General features: G+C 40.3%; 1 protein-coding gene and 1 non-coding gene across 3 annotated transcripts in view; both read right to left on the bottom strand.

Moving 5' to 3' along the window:
• Nucleotides 1-9,679: 9,679 nt before the first annotated feature.
• Nucleotides 9,680-22,218, bottom strand: part of ELP1 (elongator acetyltransferase complex subunit 1) — a 63,220-nt gene continuing 50,681 nt past the window's right edge. For both annotated transcript variants that reach the window (XM_060101196.1, XM_060101195.1), the window contains 8 exons: nucleotides 22,093-22,155; nucleotides 21,646-21,706; nucleotides 19,507-19,620; nucleotides 18,696-18,807; nucleotides 17,490-17,617; nucleotides 16,953-17,107; nucleotides 14,625-14,700; nucleotides 9,680-11,849 (listed from right to left, as the gene is read on the bottom strand). In XM_060101196.1, the coding sequence (XP_059957179.1) occupies nucleotides 11,782-11,849; nucleotides 14,625-14,700; nucleotides 16,953-17,107; nucleotides 17,490-17,617; nucleotides 18,696-18,807; nucleotides 19,507-19,620; nucleotides 21,646-21,706; nucleotides 22,093-22,155 (777 nt within the window). In that variant the 3' untranslated portion in view covers nucleotides 9,680-11,781. The remainder of the gene's footprint in view (nucleotides 11,850-14,624; nucleotides 14,701-16,952; nucleotides 17,108-17,489; nucleotides 17,618-18,695; nucleotides 18,808-19,506; nucleotides 19,621-21,645; nucleotides 21,707-22,092; nucleotides 22,156-22,218) is intronic.
• Nucleotides 19,124-19,196, bottom strand: TRNAG-CCC (transfer RNA glycine (anticodon CCC)). The gene has a single exon. It is a non-coding gene; the product is annotated as a tRNA-Gly (tRNA).

Raw genomic sequence — 22,218 nt, 5'->3', positions numbered from 1 at the left:
GCCTCTGCCAGCCCTCTACCTCCCCTTCCTTTAGCCCTCCTGTCCTTCTAAACTCTCGGGTCTCCTCTGCCAGAAAGCCGTTCCTGGCTGAGGTACCTAACACTGAGCTCCCAGAGCACCTTGTTCTAACCTTGGGGATGGTATTTATCAATCTGCTATTTACTGATTCGTTGCCCACCAGGTTGTGGGTTTCCTTAAGGGCAGGGACCCCGTGTTATGTCCCTCTGTTTCCCTGCCTAATACTGAGCCTGGGGAGTAGAGAATTTGGCCAAAGCCTGCCTCTTTGCTCTCATTTGCCTTATCTGTTCGTCTCCTGTGCTCTCCGTGCTTCAGTCATACCAGCCTTCTTATTATTCTTTCCTGTGCGTTCCATACCCATTCCTGCCCGACGGCCATGGTGCTTTCTGTGCTCTTGGCATGGAATACTGTCCCGTAACTCTTCACATGGCTTCTTCTCCTCACAGCCCTCTGAAATAGCACTCCCATCGCTCTGTCCCTTTACCACTACCTGCCATTATGCTGTCGACCACAGTGTGTTTATAAGTCTGTACTCTTTCACCACAAGAGCAGGAACTTGGGAGTGTTCCTTGTTACTGTTTATTTTTTGTTTGTTTGTTTTTGCTTTGTTTGGCTTTATTTTTTGCTTTGCTGTTACTCCCGCTGCCCTGAATAGTAGTCAGTAATTATTTGTTGGATGAATACATGGCACATGTTCAGTAAGGTTTTGAATGGAAGAAGGATTGAATTCACTGGTCATCCACAGGGTTTTTCTAAGTCATTCCAGGGAGTTTCAAGTATAATGACCGTGGCAGCCTACCTTGGAGATTTAAAAGAACAGTTATCACCTCTCCTCACCAACCCTTTGTCTCTTCCTGTCCCAGGACATCAGCATTGCTTACGGGGAACACCTGCTGCAGGAGCACCTCTGTGAGCCAGCAGGGCTCGTGTTTGCCCGCTGTGGTGCCCACGAGAAAGCTCTCAGCGCCTTTCTGGCTTGTGGCAGTTGGCAGCAAGCTCTCTGTGTGGCAGCCCAGCTTCACTTGACCAAAGACCAGCTGGCTGGGCTGGGCAGAACTCTGGCAGGTAAACACGCCATTAGGTTCTCCCAGATAACTTCTCTAATGGCTTTGTGTCTCTGTGGTTTTGGTTGGCAGTTTTGCAGACACGTGTCAGGCGGCAGCAACCTTGGTGCACTGTCGTGTGCATGGGTAAAGGTTAATTTGGAGTGGCTTATTAGGTAGAGTAAAAGTTGAACTGCTACGAGAGTTCCCCAAATACAATGGCACAATAAAGAAAGCAGTTTACTTGTCTCTCTCATGGCACTGACAAGTCCTCCCATGGTGCGGATCTGCCATCTCTTAGGCAGAGAGTCAAAGGTGGATTTTCTCCACATCTGTATTCCAGTCCTCGGGAAGGGGAAAAGCTGGAATCGTGAGAGAACACTCAAAGTTGGAAATGACTTAGCTAACACTTTTCTCTACCTCATTCACCAAACTCACATTTTACAGGTACACCTAGTACAGTGTAGCTGGGTAGCAATGTGCCCTGCAAGAATATAAAGATGAATTTCAGGGTGGGACCGTTCAAATATAGACAATAGATCATTGGAAACCATAATAGCAATTTTCAGAAATGAAGGCAAATGTATAAGCAGTGTGAAAGCAAAGGCAGTTTAGCTGTATCAGGATCTAGGGATTGCCTGAACCGGAGGTGAGGTTATTCCACAGTCTGATTTCTTAGAGTGGAGTGGCATTCCCAGAGTGCCTGGGAGAAGAGACGGGTGGGGCTCTGGCCCTGTCAGCTGTACTTGAAGTGAGTGGCTGGTATATTTCCCCCTTACCTTTTCAAGAGTCTTGTAAATATTGTTATGATCTCCCCATAAAAAGCACTCCTAAAAAAAAATCCAAACTATATCCTGTTCATTGTACGTACATATTCTCTTTAGTAATTTCACATTGTTTTTTTTCCTTTGGGATTATAAAAATGTGTGAGATTATCACTTTTCTGTTTCTGGCATTTTCTGGTTATTAGATCTGTGGACTCTTCTATAAGCCCTTTGAGTTTCCAAGCTAAACTCTTTTTACAAGTACCGAGAAGTCCTTATTTGAGTCTTATTAACTCTTCATTCTGGCTCCGTTGATACTTCTGCTCTAGAAACTTGTTATTTGTAGTTTAAATTTTCTAGTTCTTTTCTTGGTGTCTCTTATCTTCTCTTACATTCTTTCCAACTCTTAGCTTGCTGTTTGTCATGCCTTATAATGGAGTGCACCTAGTTCTCCCAGATGCTTAGGTGGAGAAGACAGTGCTCAAAGATTTTTGAGAAATGTTACAAGGTGGAGTCACTTCATGTGTACATTTAACTTAGGCAGTTTACACAAGTCACCAAAAGAAAGAAAAGATAGCTATTTAAACAGTGGAGGTGACTCTTCCTGGTTTTGTCAGTGATAATATGCCCTGGAGTTAGCATGAAATGGGAGACGTGACTCTGCCAGCCCCTTAGTTAACTCTGGGTTCTGTGTGCCTCTCATAGTGTAATTATCTCAACTGGGCTGAGTATGAGTCTCAGATCTGAAGATACTGCAAGACTCCTGACATAAGCCAGCTATCCCCATCTAGTGCTCAACCAAAGAAACAGCAGCCTCTTCCTATTAGAGGAAAAAAATGGATTAGTGAGAGATGCTAGGTCAGTTTCCCATATGTGTGCCTTTGTAAGCATTTTTCTGACTGAGTTTGACTCTATGTGATTTTCACATCTCATGCTAAATTTTGATGGTAACTTCCATTTAAGATAGGACCCCGTGGTATTCCTGCCTGTCTCTCTCATAGAAATTCATAAAGTATATAGTTTGATACACAATAAAGACATATTAATGAAGCATTTCAGCAAAAGAACGCTTAACTCTATCTTACCCAGTGCTTCACAAACGTACTTGACCTGAGAATGGTTTCTTGGTTCTGCCTTTTATGATCCTTTGAGCAGTCTTGGGGGAACACTTTTGAAAATGCTATTTTAAAGCAGTTCACTTTGAATGTATACTCTGTAGAGCTCAGTCTCCAATTTGTAGGAGAACATTTTGATTTAAATAGTACCACCAAACACCGTTTCCACTTGAGTTTTGGGAATACCGTTCCTCGTAAGCCAACTGTGCTCAGATGCTTATTGTCTTTGCAGGAAAGCTAGCTGAGCAGAGGAAGCACGGCGACGCAGCCACAGTTTTGGAACAGTACGCCCAGGTAAACTCAGTGCCTCCCGTCCACACCCTCTGCCCCACCCCCAATCAACAAGCAAGGGCTTCCCAGTCGTACCTTAGTGATCATGAAAATTAAAGGAACTGTGGGTATTTAGGAAATCCAGAGATAGTATTTCCCCTGAAGGTCTCCCATGTTGCTGACTTGATTTGGAAATCCAAGTTCAGTATATCTCTAAGTAATTACACTTGCTGTGAGGTAGAATACCAAAGAACTCTATTATAATATGCACTAGTGGCTTGACCTTGGTAGAAAGTATAAATTAAATCTGAAGGGGATTATACCTTGTATATTAACTTGCCAAAGTAGAAACAATGAGAAAAGACTGTTCTCAACCAAAGTGATGTAGCGTTGCACCCTTTTTTGGCTTTCACTCCCGTTCTTTCTGTTGGAAATGTCTCTTTTACCTCGGACAGCTTGATGGGTTCCAATTTTTCACCAGATTATAAAGATAAGTACCTATAACAGCTTTTGATAGAATTCTAGGATTTATTATGAAAATAATAAAGCCTATGTGCTGTCACAGACTTAACAGGACACAGGTACACAATTAATACCAGGGATTCCTGCCTTTTAGGGTTTTGGCCTTTGATGAGAAAGTGTTTGTTACAGTTGTCACTAGTGGGCACATCTACATAACAAAATTGTGCTTTTAAAATACTTCATTGGGGCCTCCCTGGTGGCGCAGTGATTGAGAGTCCGCCTGCCGATGCAGGGGACGCGGGTTCGTGCCCCGATCCCGGAGGATCCCACATGCCGCTGAGCGGCTGGGCCCGCGAGCCATGGCCGCGGAGCCTGTGTGTCCAGAGCCTGTGCTCCGCAACGGGAGAGGCCACAGCAGTGAGAGGCCCGCGTACAGCAAAAAAAAAAATAAATAAATAAAAAATAAAATACTTCATTGTCTTTCATGTAATAAGAGTGAGTGAAAGAAGGTAACTGTGATATCATTAGATCCTGGAAAGAAAATATGTTGGGTGATTGAGCTGAAAACATGAAGATATATCCCACCTAAGATGGTTAATTAAATGGATAAGATGCCTGCTTTTGATTTCTAACATTTCTGTTTGACTTTCTTAGAATTTCCAACTCTCTGCTTACATGACCCATCTGTTCTTGCACGTTGTTTTTTCCATTAGAGGTGTTATCATATTTATTGTACTGATTTTAAGTTCCCAGCCTCACAATCTCAACATCCCTGCCATATCAGTCGTGTTCTGATGCTTGCTCTGACTGTTCAAACTGTTTTTTTTTTTTTTTTTTTTTTTGCGGTATGCGGGCCTCTCACTGTTGTGGCCTCCCCCGTTGCGGAGCACAGGCTCCGGACGCGCAGGCTCCAGACGCGCAGGCTCAGCGGCCATGGCTCACGGGCCCAGCCGCTCCGCGGCATATGGGATCCTCCCAGACCGGGGCACGAACCCGTATCCCCTGCATCGGCAGGCGGACTCTCAACCACTTGCGCCACCAGGGAGGCCCCAAACTGTTTTTTACTCCCTTTTGTATGCCTTGTAATTTTCTGTCAAAAGCCTAATGTGTGTGATATACTGGGTAAAAGCAAATCTGATAAATAGGTCTTTAATGATATGGTGATGAGGCTGGGGGTTGGGTAGGAGAAGGGTTCTGTAGTCCTGTGATTAGCTGTCAGTCTTTAAGTGAGCATGTACCTCATCTGTGAACTTCACCAGTGCTTCTCAGTTTTTTTCCACTCCTTAGGTAGGACAGGAAGGTTAGAGGGGGCTGGATTTGGGTATTTCCCTGCCTCCACATTGGTCAGGCCCTGGTAAAACCCACTTCGATTAGGCTCTGCCCAAATCATTTGAGTGCAGGTCTTGTTAAAAAGATCAGTATTTTCAAATGTCTGCTTTTCCCTTCCCCCTGCTAGAAGTACACAGTCACCGTGAGAAGTTCTGGTAGGGCTCCTGGAGGTAAAAACTCACAAAAGCGTAGGAATCTCCATAAGTATGGACCCCTATAGAGTTTTTAACTCTTGGCCTTGTCTACAGTGAGTGAGATTAGCTGGAGAAATTCAGTCTTTCACCCTAAGTGTGATGTTTGCTAGCTTTTGGGGGAGTTTAATAGTTGTGAGAAACTGGGAGGGCTGTTGTTGGAGTTGGCAAACTATAGCCTGTGGGCCAAATCTCACTGGCCACCTGTTTTGTAAATAAAGTTTTATTGGAACATAGCCCCACCATTTGTTTACCCATTGTCTGTGGCTGCTTTTGCACTTAAAACCACAGAGTTGAAGAGTTGTGACAGAGACAGTCTAGATGAAAGTCCCAGAAAGCCTAAAATATTAACTCTCTAGCCTTTTACAGAAAAAATGTGCCAATCCTAGCCCACTTGTGTTGAGGAAATTCCCTTTTATTTCTGGTTCTGAGAGTTTTTATCATGAACGGGTATTGAAGTTTGCTGATTGCCTCTTAAACTAAGATGTTTTTCTGTTTTGTTTTTAGACCAGTGATAGGGTGAATTGTATTGACGTTTTTTCTTTTTTTTAATTGAAGGATAATAGTTTATTTACAATGTTGTGTTAATTTCTGCTATACAGCAAAGTGATTCGGCTGTACATATATATACATTTGTTTTTATATATTTTCCATTATGGTTTATCATAGGATACTGAATATATACTTCTCTGTGCTATACAGTAGGACCTTGTTGTTTATCCATTCCATATATGGTAGCTTACATCTGCTCACCCCAACCTCCCACTCCACCCCTCCCCGACCCTCTTCCCCCTTGGAAACAAGTCTGTTCTCTATGAGTGTGAGTCTGTTTCTCTCTTGTACATACGTTCATTTGTGTCATATTTTAGACTCCACATATAAGTGACATCATGTGGTATTTGTCTCTTTCTGACTTTCTTCACTTAGTATGATCATCTCTTGTTGCTGCAAATACCATTGTTCTTTTATATGGCTGAGTAGCATTCCATTGTATACATGTACCACATCTTCTTTATCCATTCATCAGTTGATGGACATTAAGACTGTTTCCATGTCCTGGCTATTGTGAATAGTGCTGCTATGAACATAGGGATAACATGTATCTTTTTGGATTACAGTTTGGTCTGGATATATGCCCAGAAGTGGGATTGCTGGCTCATATGGTAATTCTATTTTTAGTTTTCTGAGGAACCTCCATACTGTTTTCCATAGCAATGGCACCAACTTACATTCCCACCAGTGGTGTAGGAGGGTTCCCTTTCCTCCACATCCTCTCCAACATTTGTTATTTTATAGAGTTTTAATGATGGCCATTCTGACCTGTGTGAGGTGGTACCTGATTGTAGTTTTTATTTGTATTTCTCTAATAATTGGTGCTGTTGAGCACCTTTCCATGTGCCTCTTGGCCACCTGTATGTGTTACTTGGAGAAATGTGTATTTTGGTCTTATGCCCATTTTTCGATTTGGTTGTTTGTTGAGTTGTATGAACTGTTTCTATATTTTGGAATTTACGCCCTTGTCCATAGCATCATTTAGAAATATTTTCTGCCATGCTTTAGGTTGTCTTTTCGTTTTGTGTATGGTTTCCTTTGCTGTGCAAAAGCTTCCAAGTTTGACAAGGTCCCATTTATTTTTATTTCCATTGCGTTGGAAGACTGACCTAAGAAAACATTGGTACGATTTATATCAGAGAATGTTTTGCCTATGATCTCTTCTAGAGATACAATAGAACAGTTAGAGTTAATTGATGTTTCCAGGACATTACATCCAATAAACCAGAATCCACATTCTTTCCAAGTGCACATGGAACATCCTCTAGGACTGACCACATACCAGGGAACAAAACAAACCTCAACAAATTTAAAAGTGTAGGAATTATTTCTAGCATCTTCTCAGACCACAATGCCATGAAACCTGAAATCACAGAAAAGGAAATGCGAAAAACCATTACATGGAGACTAAACACCATGCTACTAAAAAAACAATGGGTCAATGAGGAAATGAAAAATTACCTTGTGACAAATGACAGTGAAAATACAACCATACAAAATCTATGGGATGCAGCAAAACCAGTTCTAGGGGGAAGTTTATCACAATACAGGCCTTCCTTACAAAACAAGAAAAACCTCAACCTAACCAACCACGTAAAAGAATTACAAACAAAAAGTCAGCAGAAGAAAGGAAAGAATAAAGGTCAGAGAGGAAGTAAATAAAATACAGATTAAAAAAAAACCACTAAAAGCAAGAGCTGGTTCTTTGAAAGGGTAGACAAAATTGACAAAACTGTCCAGGCACAAAAAGACAAGAGAACCTAAATAAACAAAATAAATGAAAAATCAACCAGTAACACAGAAATACAAAAAACTATAAGGGAATACTATAAACAATTATATACCAACAGATTTGAAAACCTAGACGTAATAGACAAGTTTCTAGAAACATAGAGCCCACCAAAATTGAATCAAGAAGAAATAGACAATTTGAAAAAACTCCCTACAAAGTCCAGGACTGGATGGCTTCACAGGTGAATTGTACCAAACATACAAAGAAGAACTTATACCAATCCTTCTCAAACTCTTTGAAAACACTGAAGAGGAGGGAACACTACCAAAGACATTCTATGAAGCCACCATCACCCTGATACCAAAACTGGACAAAGGTATCACCTAAAAAGAAAATTACAAGCCAATATCTTTGATGAATACAAGTGCAGAAATTCTCAACAAAATATTAGCAAATTGAATCCTACAACACATAAAAAAGATCATACATGGGACTTCCCTGGTGGTGCAGTGGTTAAGAATCTGCCTGCTTGGGCTTCCCTGGTGGCACAGTGGTTGAGAGTCCGCCTGCCGATGCAGGGGACACGGGTTCGTGCCCTGGTCCGGGAGGATCCCACATGCCGCGGAGCAGCTGGGCCCGTGAGCCATGGCTGCTGAGCCTGCGCGTCCGGAGCCTGTGCTCCGCAACGGGAGAGGCCACAACAGTGAGAGGCCCGCGTACCGCAAAAAAAAAAAAAAAAAAAAGAATCTGCCTGCTAATGCAGGGTACACGGGTTCGATCCCTGGTCCAGGAATACCCCACATGCCACGGAGCAGCTAAGCCTGTGCGCCACAACTACTGAAGCCTGCGTGCCTAGAGCCCATGCTCCACAACAAGAGAAGCCACTGCAGTGAGAAGCCCGCACACTGCAATGAGGAGTGGCCCCCACTCTCAGCAACTAGAGAAAGCCCATGAGCATCAACGAAGACCCAACACAACCATAAATAAATAAATAAATAAATTTTTTTTAGAAAATCATACACCAAGTGGGATTCATCCCAACTTCATAAGGATGGTTCAACATATGCAAATCAATGTGATACAACACATCAAAAGACAAAAACCACATGATCATCTCAATAGATGCAGAAAAAGCTTTTGACAAAATTCAGCCTCCATTCATGATAAAAACTCTTTCCAAAGTGGGTAGAGAGGCAACATATCTCAACATAATAAAACCTATTTATGACAAACCCACAGCCAATATAATACTCAATGGTGAAAAGCTGAAAGCCCTCCTGCTAAAATCTGGAACAAGACAAGGATGCTCACTTTCACCACTTCTACTGAACATAGAACTGGAAGTCCTAACCACAGCAAGACAAGAAAAAGAAAAAAGGTATCCAAATTGGTAGGGAAGAGGTAAAATTTTCATTATGACATGAAAATGACATGATCCTGTACACAGAAAATCCTAAGCACTCCACACAAAGACTACTAGAACTGATAAACGAATTCAGTAAAGTACCAGGATACAAAATTAACGTACAGAAACTGGTTGCATTTCTTTACACTAACAATGAAATATCAGAAAGGGAATGTAAAAAAAAATACCTTTTAAAATCACAGCCCCAACATAAAAATACTTAGAAGTAAACCTGACCAAGGAGATGAAAGACTTATATGCTGAGAAGTATAAAACATTAATAAAGGAAATTAAAGATGATTCAAAGAAATGGAAAGATATCCCATGCTCTTGAAATGGAATAATTAATATTATTAAAATGACCATACTACTGAAAGCAATCTACCTATTTAACGCAATCCCTGTCAACTTACCTATGACATTTTTCACATAACTAGAACAAATAATCCTAAAATTTACATGGAACCATAAGAGACCCAGGATTGCCAAAGTAATCCTGAGGAAAAGAACAAAGCAGGAGGCATAAACCTTCCAGACTTCAGACAATACTACCAAGGTACAGTAATCAAAACAGTGTGATATAGGCACAAAAACAGACACATGGATCAATGGAACGAGACAGAGAGCTCAGAAATAAACCCACACACCTATGGTCAATTAAACCTTAAAGGAGGCAAGAATATAAAATGGGAAAAAGACAGTCTCTTAAGCAAGTGATACTGGGAAAGTTGGACAGCTGCATGTAAACCAATGAAGTGAGAACATACCTTTACACCATGCACAAAAATAAACTCAAAATGCCTTCAAGTTTTATTTATTTTTAAGAAATCCTCTTCAGTTATGACTATGGAAAATCCCCCAGATGTGTGCATGTGTGTACATATGTAGATACATATGGAAAATAAATTTATTTTAAAATACGTGGCAATGCTAAGAAATTACACCAAGCTATACTCATAAAGACATAATAAAAACATTGGCTCCTGCCTCTGTTTTTTAAAAAAAGTCTAAATTTAAAATGTGCTTTTATTTATCAGAGAAAGTCCTCTGCAAGTTTCCTCTTGATGTCTGAAGCATCTGAACAAAGCTGATTCTATGGAACAAACTAAATAACTGAGGCTTTTAGCTTCTTGCATGAATTTGCTTTGGGAAGAGGCCAAATTTGGGGGGAGAATTATATACTCTTCTCTAGAACTTAACAGAATCTTTCCCCCAAATTAAGCATTCACAACTCCCAGGAGTTTCTCCTTTGCCCATACACAGCACTTTTCCCCATGAATTCACCCTTGACTTGGCCTTCAATTTGGAAGGCCTGGTCTCACCTGCTTCTACTCCAAATGAATAAAATTCCACCTTGCTCAGAGAGAGAGTAATTGATAGTAATTTGTATTCACACAAATTCTTTTTTGCTGCTTCAATATATTATTTCAAGGAAAGTGAACATCCATGCAAAGTCACACCATTATCAACAGACACATTTACTTCTATTTCCCACCCATCAGCATGGGCCCCTTTACTATTATCCATAGGAAGAGCACTATAATATATTAAAATGACATGTAAGTTACCATGTTCATTAATCCACACCAAAGAGTAGTCACAAAGCACTTGCAGCCTTTCAACGTTGGGCACTTAATTATAGATCTTCTTCTTCTACTTTTTCTATTATTTTGTGAAAATTTTCAGACACACAGAAAAGTTGAATTATACAGTGAACACACCTAGATTCTCAAGTTTACATTTTGCTATACTAGGAAAAGGCTTCTTTAGTTACACAATTCTGGGTATACCTATACTCTGACTTCCTGTTAGTTTACGTAGAGTAATAAAGGTCTGGTTCTGGTATTAAAAGCATGAGAGAGATTGTTAACCTTACCCAAGAGTCAGCCACAAAACTGTTGTCAAAACAAACTAAGCTTTTTTCTAGACTCACCAAAAAGAGATAACATTCTCATTTCTTCCAAAGAAAACAACTAAAAGACAGAGGTCAGTTAAGCACCATAAAGAAAAATAAATGAAATGGCCTAGATACTAACAAAAACATTATGTTAAAAGAAGCAACATTTGGAGAAAAAGGAGTAACTTACTACTGTTCATGCCTATGATGCACACTGCTCACCATCCCAAACGTATGCAATACTGTTTCAGAAATTCTAATCTGTTCCAGCCCTAACACTGCTAACTCTAGCAGAACATTCACAGGCAATAAAAATAGTCCGTATGGACACTGTAGTGATAGGAGGCTCAAACCAGTTATCACTGGAAGCACATGACCTGGTAAGATATTACAAAATAAGCAATGGCAGCATAGGAAAGCTTAGAATATCAAAGGATAGATTTCACTTTTCATTTTGCTTTAGTTCAAGGTGAAGTCATTTAAATGATTAAATTCGACCTATTGTTGGGAGCTCTAATAGCCATTAGTTATTTATACATAAGGCTTTCCTCAACGAACATAAAACAATTCGAAAACATTATTTTACTTTTCTTCACACTTTTGATGTAGCAGCCACGAAACATTCCCAATTAACTGAGGCACAAATCAATTCTGTGATTTGTCTACGGTCCCAATATGATTCCGACCTGTACCTGGGAATGAAACCCAGTGTCCTGATTACCACAAATACCAGAAATATGCTCTCAATCAGCACTAAGTAGAAGAACAGGAATTTTTACGAAATGATGCTATATGGGTTAAAGCTTAAAGCCTTGCTAACGATTAAGATTATATGCAAAGTAAAATAGAAATGGTGTCTGCTGAGGTCTGCTGCACAGAGCAGCTCTCCGTAATGCTAAAATAGACGGTCTTACTCTCCGCAGTTCCCAGCAGCCAGGCCTCGAGGAGTGAGGAGTGGAAGGAAAAGTCTTCTCTGCCAGAGCCCTCCTAACTGGGGTCAGAGTCACTCTAGAAGGCTCAGTTTCCACTGGGTTTTTCTGTTGATCTTTGGTGGTATAAAAAGCTCAGCATCTGAAAGAAAGGAGAGGGAAACTGTGATAAGCACACTATTTTTTCTTGGTGGGAGCTGAGGCAAGTAACTCTAAGCTAAAATTAGGCAACTGGGCTTTGCACCTACAAGACGACCATCAGAACCAGAGTTAACTTTCATCAAACTATACACCTAAGATCTGTAAATTTTACTGTATGTAAAATTTACATCAATTATAAGAGTAAAAAAAAAGTAGTGGCATGTATTCAGTAAGTGAAGTTAATGGACGGAAAATGCTTTATGATAAAAATTTCTGTAAACACACTGATCAATAAAAATGTCCATATTTAAAAAAAATAAATAAACGGAGGCGGGCGATGGTTGGGGGAAATTTGTCACCGTTAGATAAAACTCGCAGGCCCTCTTTCAGTTAGCTTTATGGAGTCTCTTATCTAAGTAGGAATCATATACAGGAAGTAGAGACATGAGAAAACATGCATATATAAAGATGATCTTTCTCAGTATTATTCATGGTACATCTGTATATATGACCCATACAGACATGAAAAATTATTTACATGAATATTTTGAAATGTGTGAAAAATGTGCAAGATAAAGTGTTTTAAAAACATGGTTTTCATGATACATATATACATGCATGGTACACATGTATAACTAGAAATTATTAAATCTTAATTTTTTTGCCATACTTTTCTGTACAATCCAGATTTTCTCTACTAATCGTAACAGTTTTATAATTTCATATACAATTACTACTCTCTACACCCCCAAACAAAAATCTATATAGACAGAAAGATCACAAGAGGTTTTACTTATATATAATATTGGAAAAGCCTACTTAAATTCATTGTGAACAAGCTCCATAATTTTATGTTAAATAGTGGGTAAACTCTGAATGAGACTCGATCTTTTTGTAAAAAAGAAACAAGTTCTGAAAATAGTGTATCTTACTTTTAAAAATTAGGCATAACTACAATTATATTTGATTCTTAGACTTAACCAAGAATAAATACCAAGTATTGACTTATTGGCAGGAAAGAAATTGTTCTGACAAACTGTATGACAGCAGGACATGACATCTTTCACATTTCCATGTGTGAATTTCACAGCACAGAGAGAGTCATTTCACAAAAACATTTTGAGGGCTTTATCAACTTTCCCAAAGACTTCTCTTAATCCTTTGATAGTCAAATCATACTCATTTGAAGTAATTTTGTTATCAATTATAACAAGCCCAATTCGGCCATGATTTAAGCACTACTCTAGTAAAAGGTTAATCCATTTTATGAAATGGATTACATTTTTGCAGACTTGCAATCAACCTGCATGGTACTGCGTTGCATCTTAACATGAAACAATCAGAAAATGCCCCATCAAGTCACTGATCCCCTACTACTACTGTTAGCTGGGAAGGGGCAGGTGAGGAATATTTTGAGAGGAACTAATTTTGTGAGTAGCTCATCCACCTCTTTTTGAATTATGAGAATTTCTCCTTTCCTAATAATCTACACTTGTGTTCCTACACAGGGACACGGATAATAAATACTCTGATAATGAGGAGCCTCAACATTTTAAAGTCTTTAAGGCTCAGCTGGGAAATGGAAGTGCTCTTTAATAAAGCCAACTAGACCACCCTAGAGAAAGGTGTGAGTGAACTTGACCTGAAGGTCAGCATCAAGCCAGCAGTGAGGAGAAGAGGGGACAGAAATCACCACTGGATTTGACATATTACAAACTAAACAATTACCAAACAGCCTCTGGTCTGAGATGAATTGTAGCATCTCAGAAATAAGTGTACGTTTGGGGACTGATACTAAAGGCAGCTTGCCGGCCTCCAGGAAGAAGGGGATCTAGGGATACAGCAGTTAACTGTCTGCATATATGAGCTTAGCTGGAACGGAAGGTGGTTAGTTTATTCCTGGTAGCAACATAAGCCATGAAAGTTAAACTTGACATGGCTCCCACAAAGGCTACTTCAAATGTTATCGAAATGCTACCACAGTAGAGCATTTAGATGAAAAAATTGCAGAACATTGCCTCTCACATGCCAGAAATGCAAATAGCAGCCTTAAAAACTGCCACCTTTTCAAAGCTAAAAATAAGTTGCTATGCTTGACTAATCCACATGAAAGGCAAATACTGTGGCACCAAATTGATCTGTCAAAAGGTTTTTAACCAACTTTCAAAAGAAAGCCTTTAGGGCTTTTAACTTTGAGGAATATGTAACCTAACTGATGAGAATCCTCTCCGCTGCCCCCCACAAAGAAACAAAACATTTTAGGAATTCAACAGAAAATGCAGATGAAATGCTAATCCTCTTTGGATTTGTTTTCAAATTATACTGTTAATCCTAAGTATGACTAAAATGGTCCAGCTCTTAAGCAAGGAATATGAAAATGTCCCCAAGACACAATGCAAAACTTCCAATAGCCAAAAAGGATGATTCAGATGAATCCTTAAAAGGTATGTGCAAATTAGACTGTTTAGGAGTAACACTTCTTCAACTGTGATGTGTCTGTATGGACTAGTGTATGCCATTGTATTGACAAGTGTGTATGTCAGAACAATTTTTTTTTAATTATACATTTAATGTCACATTGGATTTCTTACCCGCCAACCCAGGATCCCAACACTAAAGGCATTAAACTAATTTTACTAAAGATAGAATCTTAGAACTGAGGGAAAATAGTAGTGTTTCCCCAATCTCTCCTTATACTACTAACCATCTCAACACCTACAAAAAGATACTCCTTCTGCTTAGTACTATAATAATTTAGAGAGAAAAAAATACTAACCAAGAACAGGAACTGCAGTCTTTTCTTGTTGATAAGAGGCCATGATACTATTCGCAGTAGAATTGGGACCTAGAACCTAGGTAGAAAGTAGACTGAATCAACAAAGATTATCTTATACTTCTGCTGACTGCAAATACCAAATCTCTACCAGCAATAAATAGCCCTTCATTTTCATTATGGTATCAAACACATATGTGATTTTAATTGGCCAGTTTCTCCAGTCTCAATTCAGACCTCTACGTCTCCTGTCCACCAGAAGAACAAGGTAATGATGGGGGGAAAACAGAAAAAGAAAATCTCAGTGATATAAGCCTGGTCCTTTCCAAATAAGTGAGCCATACCCTGGGGGGAGGGGATATAATAAGAGGTTACAGAATACACAGAGCACCAGACTGTACTCAAAGATTTGTGAGAATTTTTACATTAAAACAATTCTGTGCATATCATGGAGGAGAATGCAAACTTGCACATGTGTTCAAGGTAAACAAGAAACTTTGCAGGAATTCCACACCCGCTCGAGCCTCAGCAGGCGCACTCCAGGCCCTCCACCTCGCCTTCACTCAGGTCTGCGTGTTCTCTCCTGGCGCACTCTTCAGTAGTGATGTCACGTGCTCAAAACACTGCCATGTGACTATACCACGTGGTATCCTGCACATATGACATTACCATGCTTTACCAACCAAAGCAAAAACACAATTTTCCTGGTCATTTCCCCTAGAAGACTCGTAAGTTGGTATCTTAGATGTTAACATGATCTGAATAGACAAGGATAAGGGAGGGCGTGGGGAAGCATTATAAATTGTTAAGCCTCGAAAGCACTAGCTCTGAAGGTGATCACATTTCTTCTAGGAAATACCTATTACAGTAAATTCAAGTATTTATGGGAGGCTAATTCTCAGTTGTTTATATTTTTATGGCTTGTAAAATGCTTTTATATCTACCTTCTCATCTAACCTTCAAAACATTCCAGTGAAGTATATAGGAGAGTATTATCCCCATTTATAACTGGGGAAATCAAGACCCAGTAAGTTTATGAGCCGATTTCCAGCCTCTCTCTTAGCGCCAAACCAACCCTTCCTATACACTGCTCGTGATGCTGGGACTGGGGGCCTGAGAAAACACCCCTCCTTGGACAGCCGTTATGCTCCAACAATAGCAGACACCAGAGGGACAGGGCACGGCTGGATGGAGGAAGGAGAGGAAATTTGTTCCCTTGTTCGCTTGCTTTCACTCAACAGTAGCTCTGTACCCCGCAGCAGCTGTTTGTTCCAGTTTCTGTTTATTTTTATACACTTAGACCCAGCCTCATCCTGCCCCCTCGGCAATACCAGCACCAGCTGGCTGCCACCCCCTTCTCCGAGGTTCAAGAACCAGCTCTGCAGGGGCCTCACCTCCAAGCGTCTAAATTCTAAGAATCCCAAACTCTTCCTATTGTTCCTTCAGCCTTAGGGGTACAAGCGGCTGCCCACAGTTACAATCTCAATGCTCCTTCTCTGTGTTCCCTTTCTGCCTTCTCAGTCCTCTAGTACTTGGTTAACCAGTTCCATGTATTAAACTCTCTCTGATAAAATAATAGCTGTGGTTTTCGTTTTCCTTATGGACTCTGACTGATAAACCAGCCTTTCTGAATCAAAATTGAAACTTTGAACAATAGACCTGAGATGTAAGAGACTGAGCAGATATACACAATAAATAGATGACAACACATTAGAATTCTTGATGGGACACAAACAGCTTTAACATAATTAGCAAGCTTGTTACAACAACACAGAAGTGATGAGTCAAATTTACCATAAAACGAGAAAAATCAATTGTCTGGGCTTCCTTTAAAGAACTCAGATCCCATCCTTAAGTCTGAACAGAGAGGTGAGAGGCCAATTCTGGTCCTAGCTTGCCCCCTACCCTGACCAATCTCACTGAAGGTCAGGGACAACCATGTGACTTTCCCATCTTCTCCATGACAGCAGTTTCATGCAGAAAGGAGAAATAAAAAGCAAACTTAACCTAGGCCAAGGTGTACTATGAACTATACCATCAAACATAAATCTTCTTACTGACAGCTTAAACATAAGCCTAAGACAATTTAACTATTGTATAGTATGTTTTAAGAACAGGAAAATCTTTTGCTCTATTAAGAGATTCTGTGAGAGTAATAACCTGTCAAAAATAACCTGTTAAACATAAGCCTGAGACAATTTAACTATTGTATAGTATGTTTTAAGAACAGGAAAATCTTTTGCTCTCACTGTTAAGAGATTGTGAGAGAGTAATAACCTGTCAAAGTGATTAAAAAAAAAAAAGCACATTCTGTCTTTGAGGAAAACTTACAGGTGTAGCTGAACTTTGCTGAGGGGTGAGAGTCCAAATTTCTGGAAGTGACCTTTCCATTAGCTGCAGAGTATCTTCAAAGGCCTTCTGTAATTCCCTTCCTTGCTCGTCAAACTCAAAGAGAAAGAGTATCTTTAAAATATGGTATATTTCATCTAGAGAGAAGAAATTTGAGAGTGGTATGTTGTATCACCAGCTTCATTGCTAGAATCCAAACAGGAGTTTCTTTCCCAAGTGAAAATATCTAATAGCATACTACAGTATCTCCCTCATTTTCTTCTTTCTCCCCCAGAGCTGGAATAATTCAACATATCTACTACAAAAAGAAAACAAACCCACAAGAGCCAAGCAGGAAAGCAGTGCCTCCTCCGTCTTTACCCTGGTTTCAGTGATAGTCTCTCACAGCTCAGGTAGGTGGATGCCAAAGAGGAAGACGCCTAGGCTACTGGCTGAGAAGTTCTGTTTCAGGAATGCACCCTGAAGTGACGGATTTACTCTGTTTTTTGTGGGCGAGAAGCATCAGTGTTGAGAAGATACCTTTCAAGTTTTCAGTGTTCTGCACCACTTCACTCAGTGCCTCCAAAAGGGCCAGGTCCTCCAGTGGACTCCCTTCCTTGAGGCTGTGCTTCTTCCGTTCCGCTTTGCGCCGATTCTTAGATGATCTCCTGTTAGAAATTAGAGATGTTTGAAAAGGGGCTCTCTTTGTGCTGAACAGATTAAAATGAATGTAACTATTGGCCACCAACTTTCTGGGAAACCAGAGTATATACAGATGGTATTTGTATTTTGGGGAAAATGGTGAAGGTGTTAAAATGATACATAAAAATTAAATTGGGAGAGAAAAGGCAGGAAGTAATAAGGAAAACCCTAAAACGTGATGCCTGGCCTGAAGTTTTGATTAAAATACAGAATAAAATCGGATTTCATCGATAATAAGAGGTAGAAAAATGAAAAGAACAAACAGCTTCAATTTTGTAGCAAAAACCAAATTAAGTTTAAAGGCAACAAAATTAAGTTGAAGTAAGATAACAGACATACCAGATTGGAATTTGAATATCATAAAATATATATGAATCCCACATTTTCTCCTGCCTCAGAGGTCTTTAATTATGCCATTTGTTTTGTCTGGGACTCTCACCCCCACTCTCAAAGCCCAGTTCTAGGTGGCTTTCTTGCAGTTTCTGATTGCCCCACACAACCTCACAGGTCTCCATTCTGAATTCCTAAAGCACAATTTGGTTTAAATATATAATCTCGCATTATATACTTTTGTTTCCCAAGGAAGAGTACAAGCTCTTATAACTCACATCTCCTTAAAAGGTTTTGGTAACATCCACTACGACTAGCTCGATTATACTTCTGACTAGTTGAATTTTGAATTGAAGAAGTGTGAAATCTTTTCTCTTTATAATCTTTATATTTTTCTCAGTGCCTACACATTGTAGTCACTTAATATTTCTTAAATGAATAAAGTCAGATGTCATATGTAAATTGAGTACCCACTGTAAGCGCCATGTGGGTGATGGGCAAACACATAGGCCACGAAGCTGCAGCAGAAAACATTTCAAAGCTGAGTCTGATTTCTTAGATATGCTGGGAAGGTCCTTGCACAGCTTCCACAGGGCCTTGAAGAATGTCCTCCCCCTCCTGCTGCACTGTCCTGTTGGAAGACTGACCTATTTACTTGTACTTTTTCCATATACCCAGGGCATGGTCAATGTGCTGAATAAACATGATACATACGCTGATATTCTGGAGTTACTGTGGGAATATTTGCCACTCACGTCACTGCCACTCATGACACTGCTAGTTTCAGAGAAGAGATCTGACTCTTGACCGTGGGGTGCCTCATCATCTAGAAGAGAAGAACCAGAGAGGATGAAAACTACCTGCAAAAGAGGGTTTACCTTCAGAGGGGTAAGGGAACTACAGTTAATCAGGTCATATCTAAGGACATATGAAAACTAGTACAAAGTCGATCTCAAAATGAAATAAGATAATAAATACAGTTTTATTACTGTAAACTAGTACTTTACCAAACTTTATTCTTCTTACATAAAAAAATTTATTTATTTATCTAGCTAGCTAGCTAGCTGCGCCGGGTCTTAGTTGTGGCATGTGGGATCTTTGTTGCCATGTGCAAGATCTTCGTTGTGGCATGTGGGATCTAGTTCCCTGACCAGGGATTGAACCTGGGCCCCCTGCATTGGGAGTGCAGAGTCTTAACCACTGGACCACCAGGCAAGTCTTTTTTTTTTTTTTTTTAAAGCAAAGGAACTTCTGGAAATGAGTTCACTGTGTAAATACAGTAGTCCGCTGCTCTGGTCGGGGTGTGGAGAGAATGTTTGGCAGAGCTCTGCCTGTTGGTGCCTGGTCCTGCCCCCAAGCTCTCTCCCCAGTACCCACAACAAAGACCCTCACGGACCCTCAGAGGCCTCGGACTTCTACTTGGCACAGTAATCACACTGCGGGAGGGACAGTAAGCAGCTAAGACAAAGTGCAATGCTGCCCCTCGCCACCCCCCAAGCATCTGTGTCTTCAGGTGGGCACTCACCCAGATGCACCTGCTGTGCTTGCTCCTTGAGCTCTCGCACCACCAATAGACGTGCTTTATGGCGACTGAATGTGGCTGTCTGAGAGTCCAGAAACGCCATATAATTTTTCTGGGCTAAGGGTGCAGATGGAAAATTATTTGAGCACGTTTAAACAAAGAGATAAAACTAGAGTGTGTGTGTGGGGGGGTGGTTAGTGAGGGAGTTGGAGCTTAACAAAGAAAAGAAGTTACCAGGTTTTTCAAGGAAGAATTTTTTTCTTTAATGAGAAGTAACCAACATTGCTATAGGAGAAAGAACTAGAGATTGAGATTCCAGATCTTAAAGTTCATCAACATCATCCTAGAATACTCTCTACCACTAAACTTACAAAATCACCTGAACAAAAGACTTGGTATCTAACCCAAGAGAAGACTAGTAAATAAAGGAGTGCATAGGAAGCTGTTAACAAAAATAGGAGGAAAGGGCCTCCCTGGTGGCGCAAGTGGTTAAGAGTCCGCCTGCCGATGCAGGGGATACGGGTTCGTGCCCCGGTCTGGGAGGATCCCATATGCCGCGGAGCGGCTGGGCCCGTGAGCCATGGCCGCTGGGCCTGCGCATCCGGAGCCTGTGCTCCGCAACGGGAGAGGCCACAACAGTGAGAGGCCCGCATACCGCAAAAAGAAAAAAAAAAAAAAAAAAAAAAAAAAAGGAGGAAAGTCACTGAAATGCTTCTTAAATATATAAGTATTAGGTCTTTGTAGATGAACTGTCAACATTTTTCTAGGTTCTAGTTAGTGGAGAAAAATCCAAGTAAGAGTGGGCTAGATGGATTGTTATAGGGCCAGGAAGGATGCTTCCAGTATCCAGTTAGGAGTACCTAAAGTGAATGATACACAAAGAACCCTCCCAGTTTTGAGTAGGACAGGGTGGTAGAGAGCAGGCAGGGTAAGAATATAAATACATGTTAATGTCAGAAAGGCCAGACATTACTTACAGGGTAGACTGTGCAGAGCTTAAAATCAACCTCTACTCCGAAAGACTTTTATAAGTCAAACTGATGTCCTGCTTTTACATTTTGCTTTTAAGGGATACAGTGAACACCAGAGTATTCTAGAACTGATAACACTCATCTGTTATCAAGGAACCATCTGCAAAGGTTCTTCTTTTTATTATTATTATTTTTGGGGCCACGCCACACAGCATGCAGGATCTTAGTTCCCCAACCAGGGATCAAACCTGAGCCCCCTGCAGTGGAAGTGCAAAGTCTTAACCACTGGACCACCAGGGAAGTCCCTTCTTATTTTTTTTTTTTTTTTTTTTTTTTTTTTTTTTTTTTTTTTTTTTTTTTTTGCGGTATGCGGGCCTCTCACTGTTGTGGCCTCCCCCGTTGCGGAGCACAGGCTCCGGACGCGCAGGCTCAGCGGCCATGGCTCACGGGCCCAGTCGCTCCGCGGCATATGGGATCCTCCCAGACCGGGGCACGAACCCGTATCCCCTGCATCGGCAGGCGGACTCTCAACCACTTGCGCCACCAGGGAGGCCCAGTCCCTTCTTATTTTAAAAAAATTTTTATTTTGAAAGTTTCAAACCTACTTAAAGGCTGCAGTAATTCAATGTACATACATATACCCTTCACTTAGATTTATCAATTATTAACATTTTGCCATATTTTTGGCTTCCTCTGTTTCTACACACACACACACACACACACACACACATTTTTGTGGAACCCTCTGAGAGAAAGTTGCAGATATGATTCTTCCCTCTTAAATACTTCAGCATCTCTCTTAAGAATCAGGATATCATCTATATAACCACAATACAATTATTAAATGCAGGAAATTAACCATTTGATATATTATCTAATATATTTGAGTTTACCAACTATTCCCAAAGATTCTTAATTGTATCTTATCACAGGTTTTTAACATTCAAATAAGTTATGTGCTACTATTTAGCAACTTAGCATATTTAAAAACCATGGTCAGAAGTAAATTTCACACCCAGTGGAGAACTCTGATTGACTTGATATAATGAGTCCTTTCATCACTGACATGATTAAAGGACGTAATAGCACAGGCAGTACTCTCCCGTCTCCGTCTCCCCCAGCAGTTCTATACCCTCCAAATCAGGAATTCTATCTAAAATGTAACCCTCACCTTCTAAAATGGAAGGCTTTACGTTGGTTTCTATAATATCTGGTCTGTTATATTTATGTACCTAAAAAAAAAAAAAACAACAATTTTAGGCAGGAAAACTTCAAATCACTGGAAAGTTAAGATACTTGGAAATGGATCACTTTCAGAGGTGACAGGATATTTTCCAGAGGAGTAGGCCTCCTATAAGGTAGCCAATGAAAACTCAATTCATTTCAGTAAAAATTAGTAATATTTCACATTTAGAGGACTGACTAATTCCAAACATCAAGAATAAATTTTTTAAATGGTTTAAAAAGCACTGCTTATCCTTAGACCAGGAACCTGAACTATTTCTAACAAATTTCAGTAGCTCGGAAGACAAAGGACTGCAGCTGACACTGTCTCCCCTGTGCAGGCTCTTGCTCCGCTTAGCACTTCATGCAGGGAGGAGTTTTGAAGTCCTCTTACCAGTCTCAGAGCTTCTTCCCAGGCAGCTCCTTCTAACAGCAAGAGCACAGCTTCTTCATAATCCTGACAGGGGAACATCAAGGAAGGTAACAGGCTAATGGAGCAAGTGTGTTAGATGCCACCATA

The sequence above is a fragment of the Mesoplodon densirostris genome, chromosome 6, assembly GCF_025265405.1.
Source record: "Mesoplodon densirostris isolate mMesDen1 chromosome 6, mMesDen1 primary haplotype, whole genome shotgun sequence".
NCBI classification, from domain to species: domain Eukaryota; kingdom Metazoa; phylum Chordata; class Mammalia; order Artiodactyla; family Ziphiidae; genus Mesoplodon; species Mesoplodon densirostris.
Note: the sequence above shows the minus strand (reverse complement) of the source record. Positions and strands in the feature narration are given on the sequence as shown.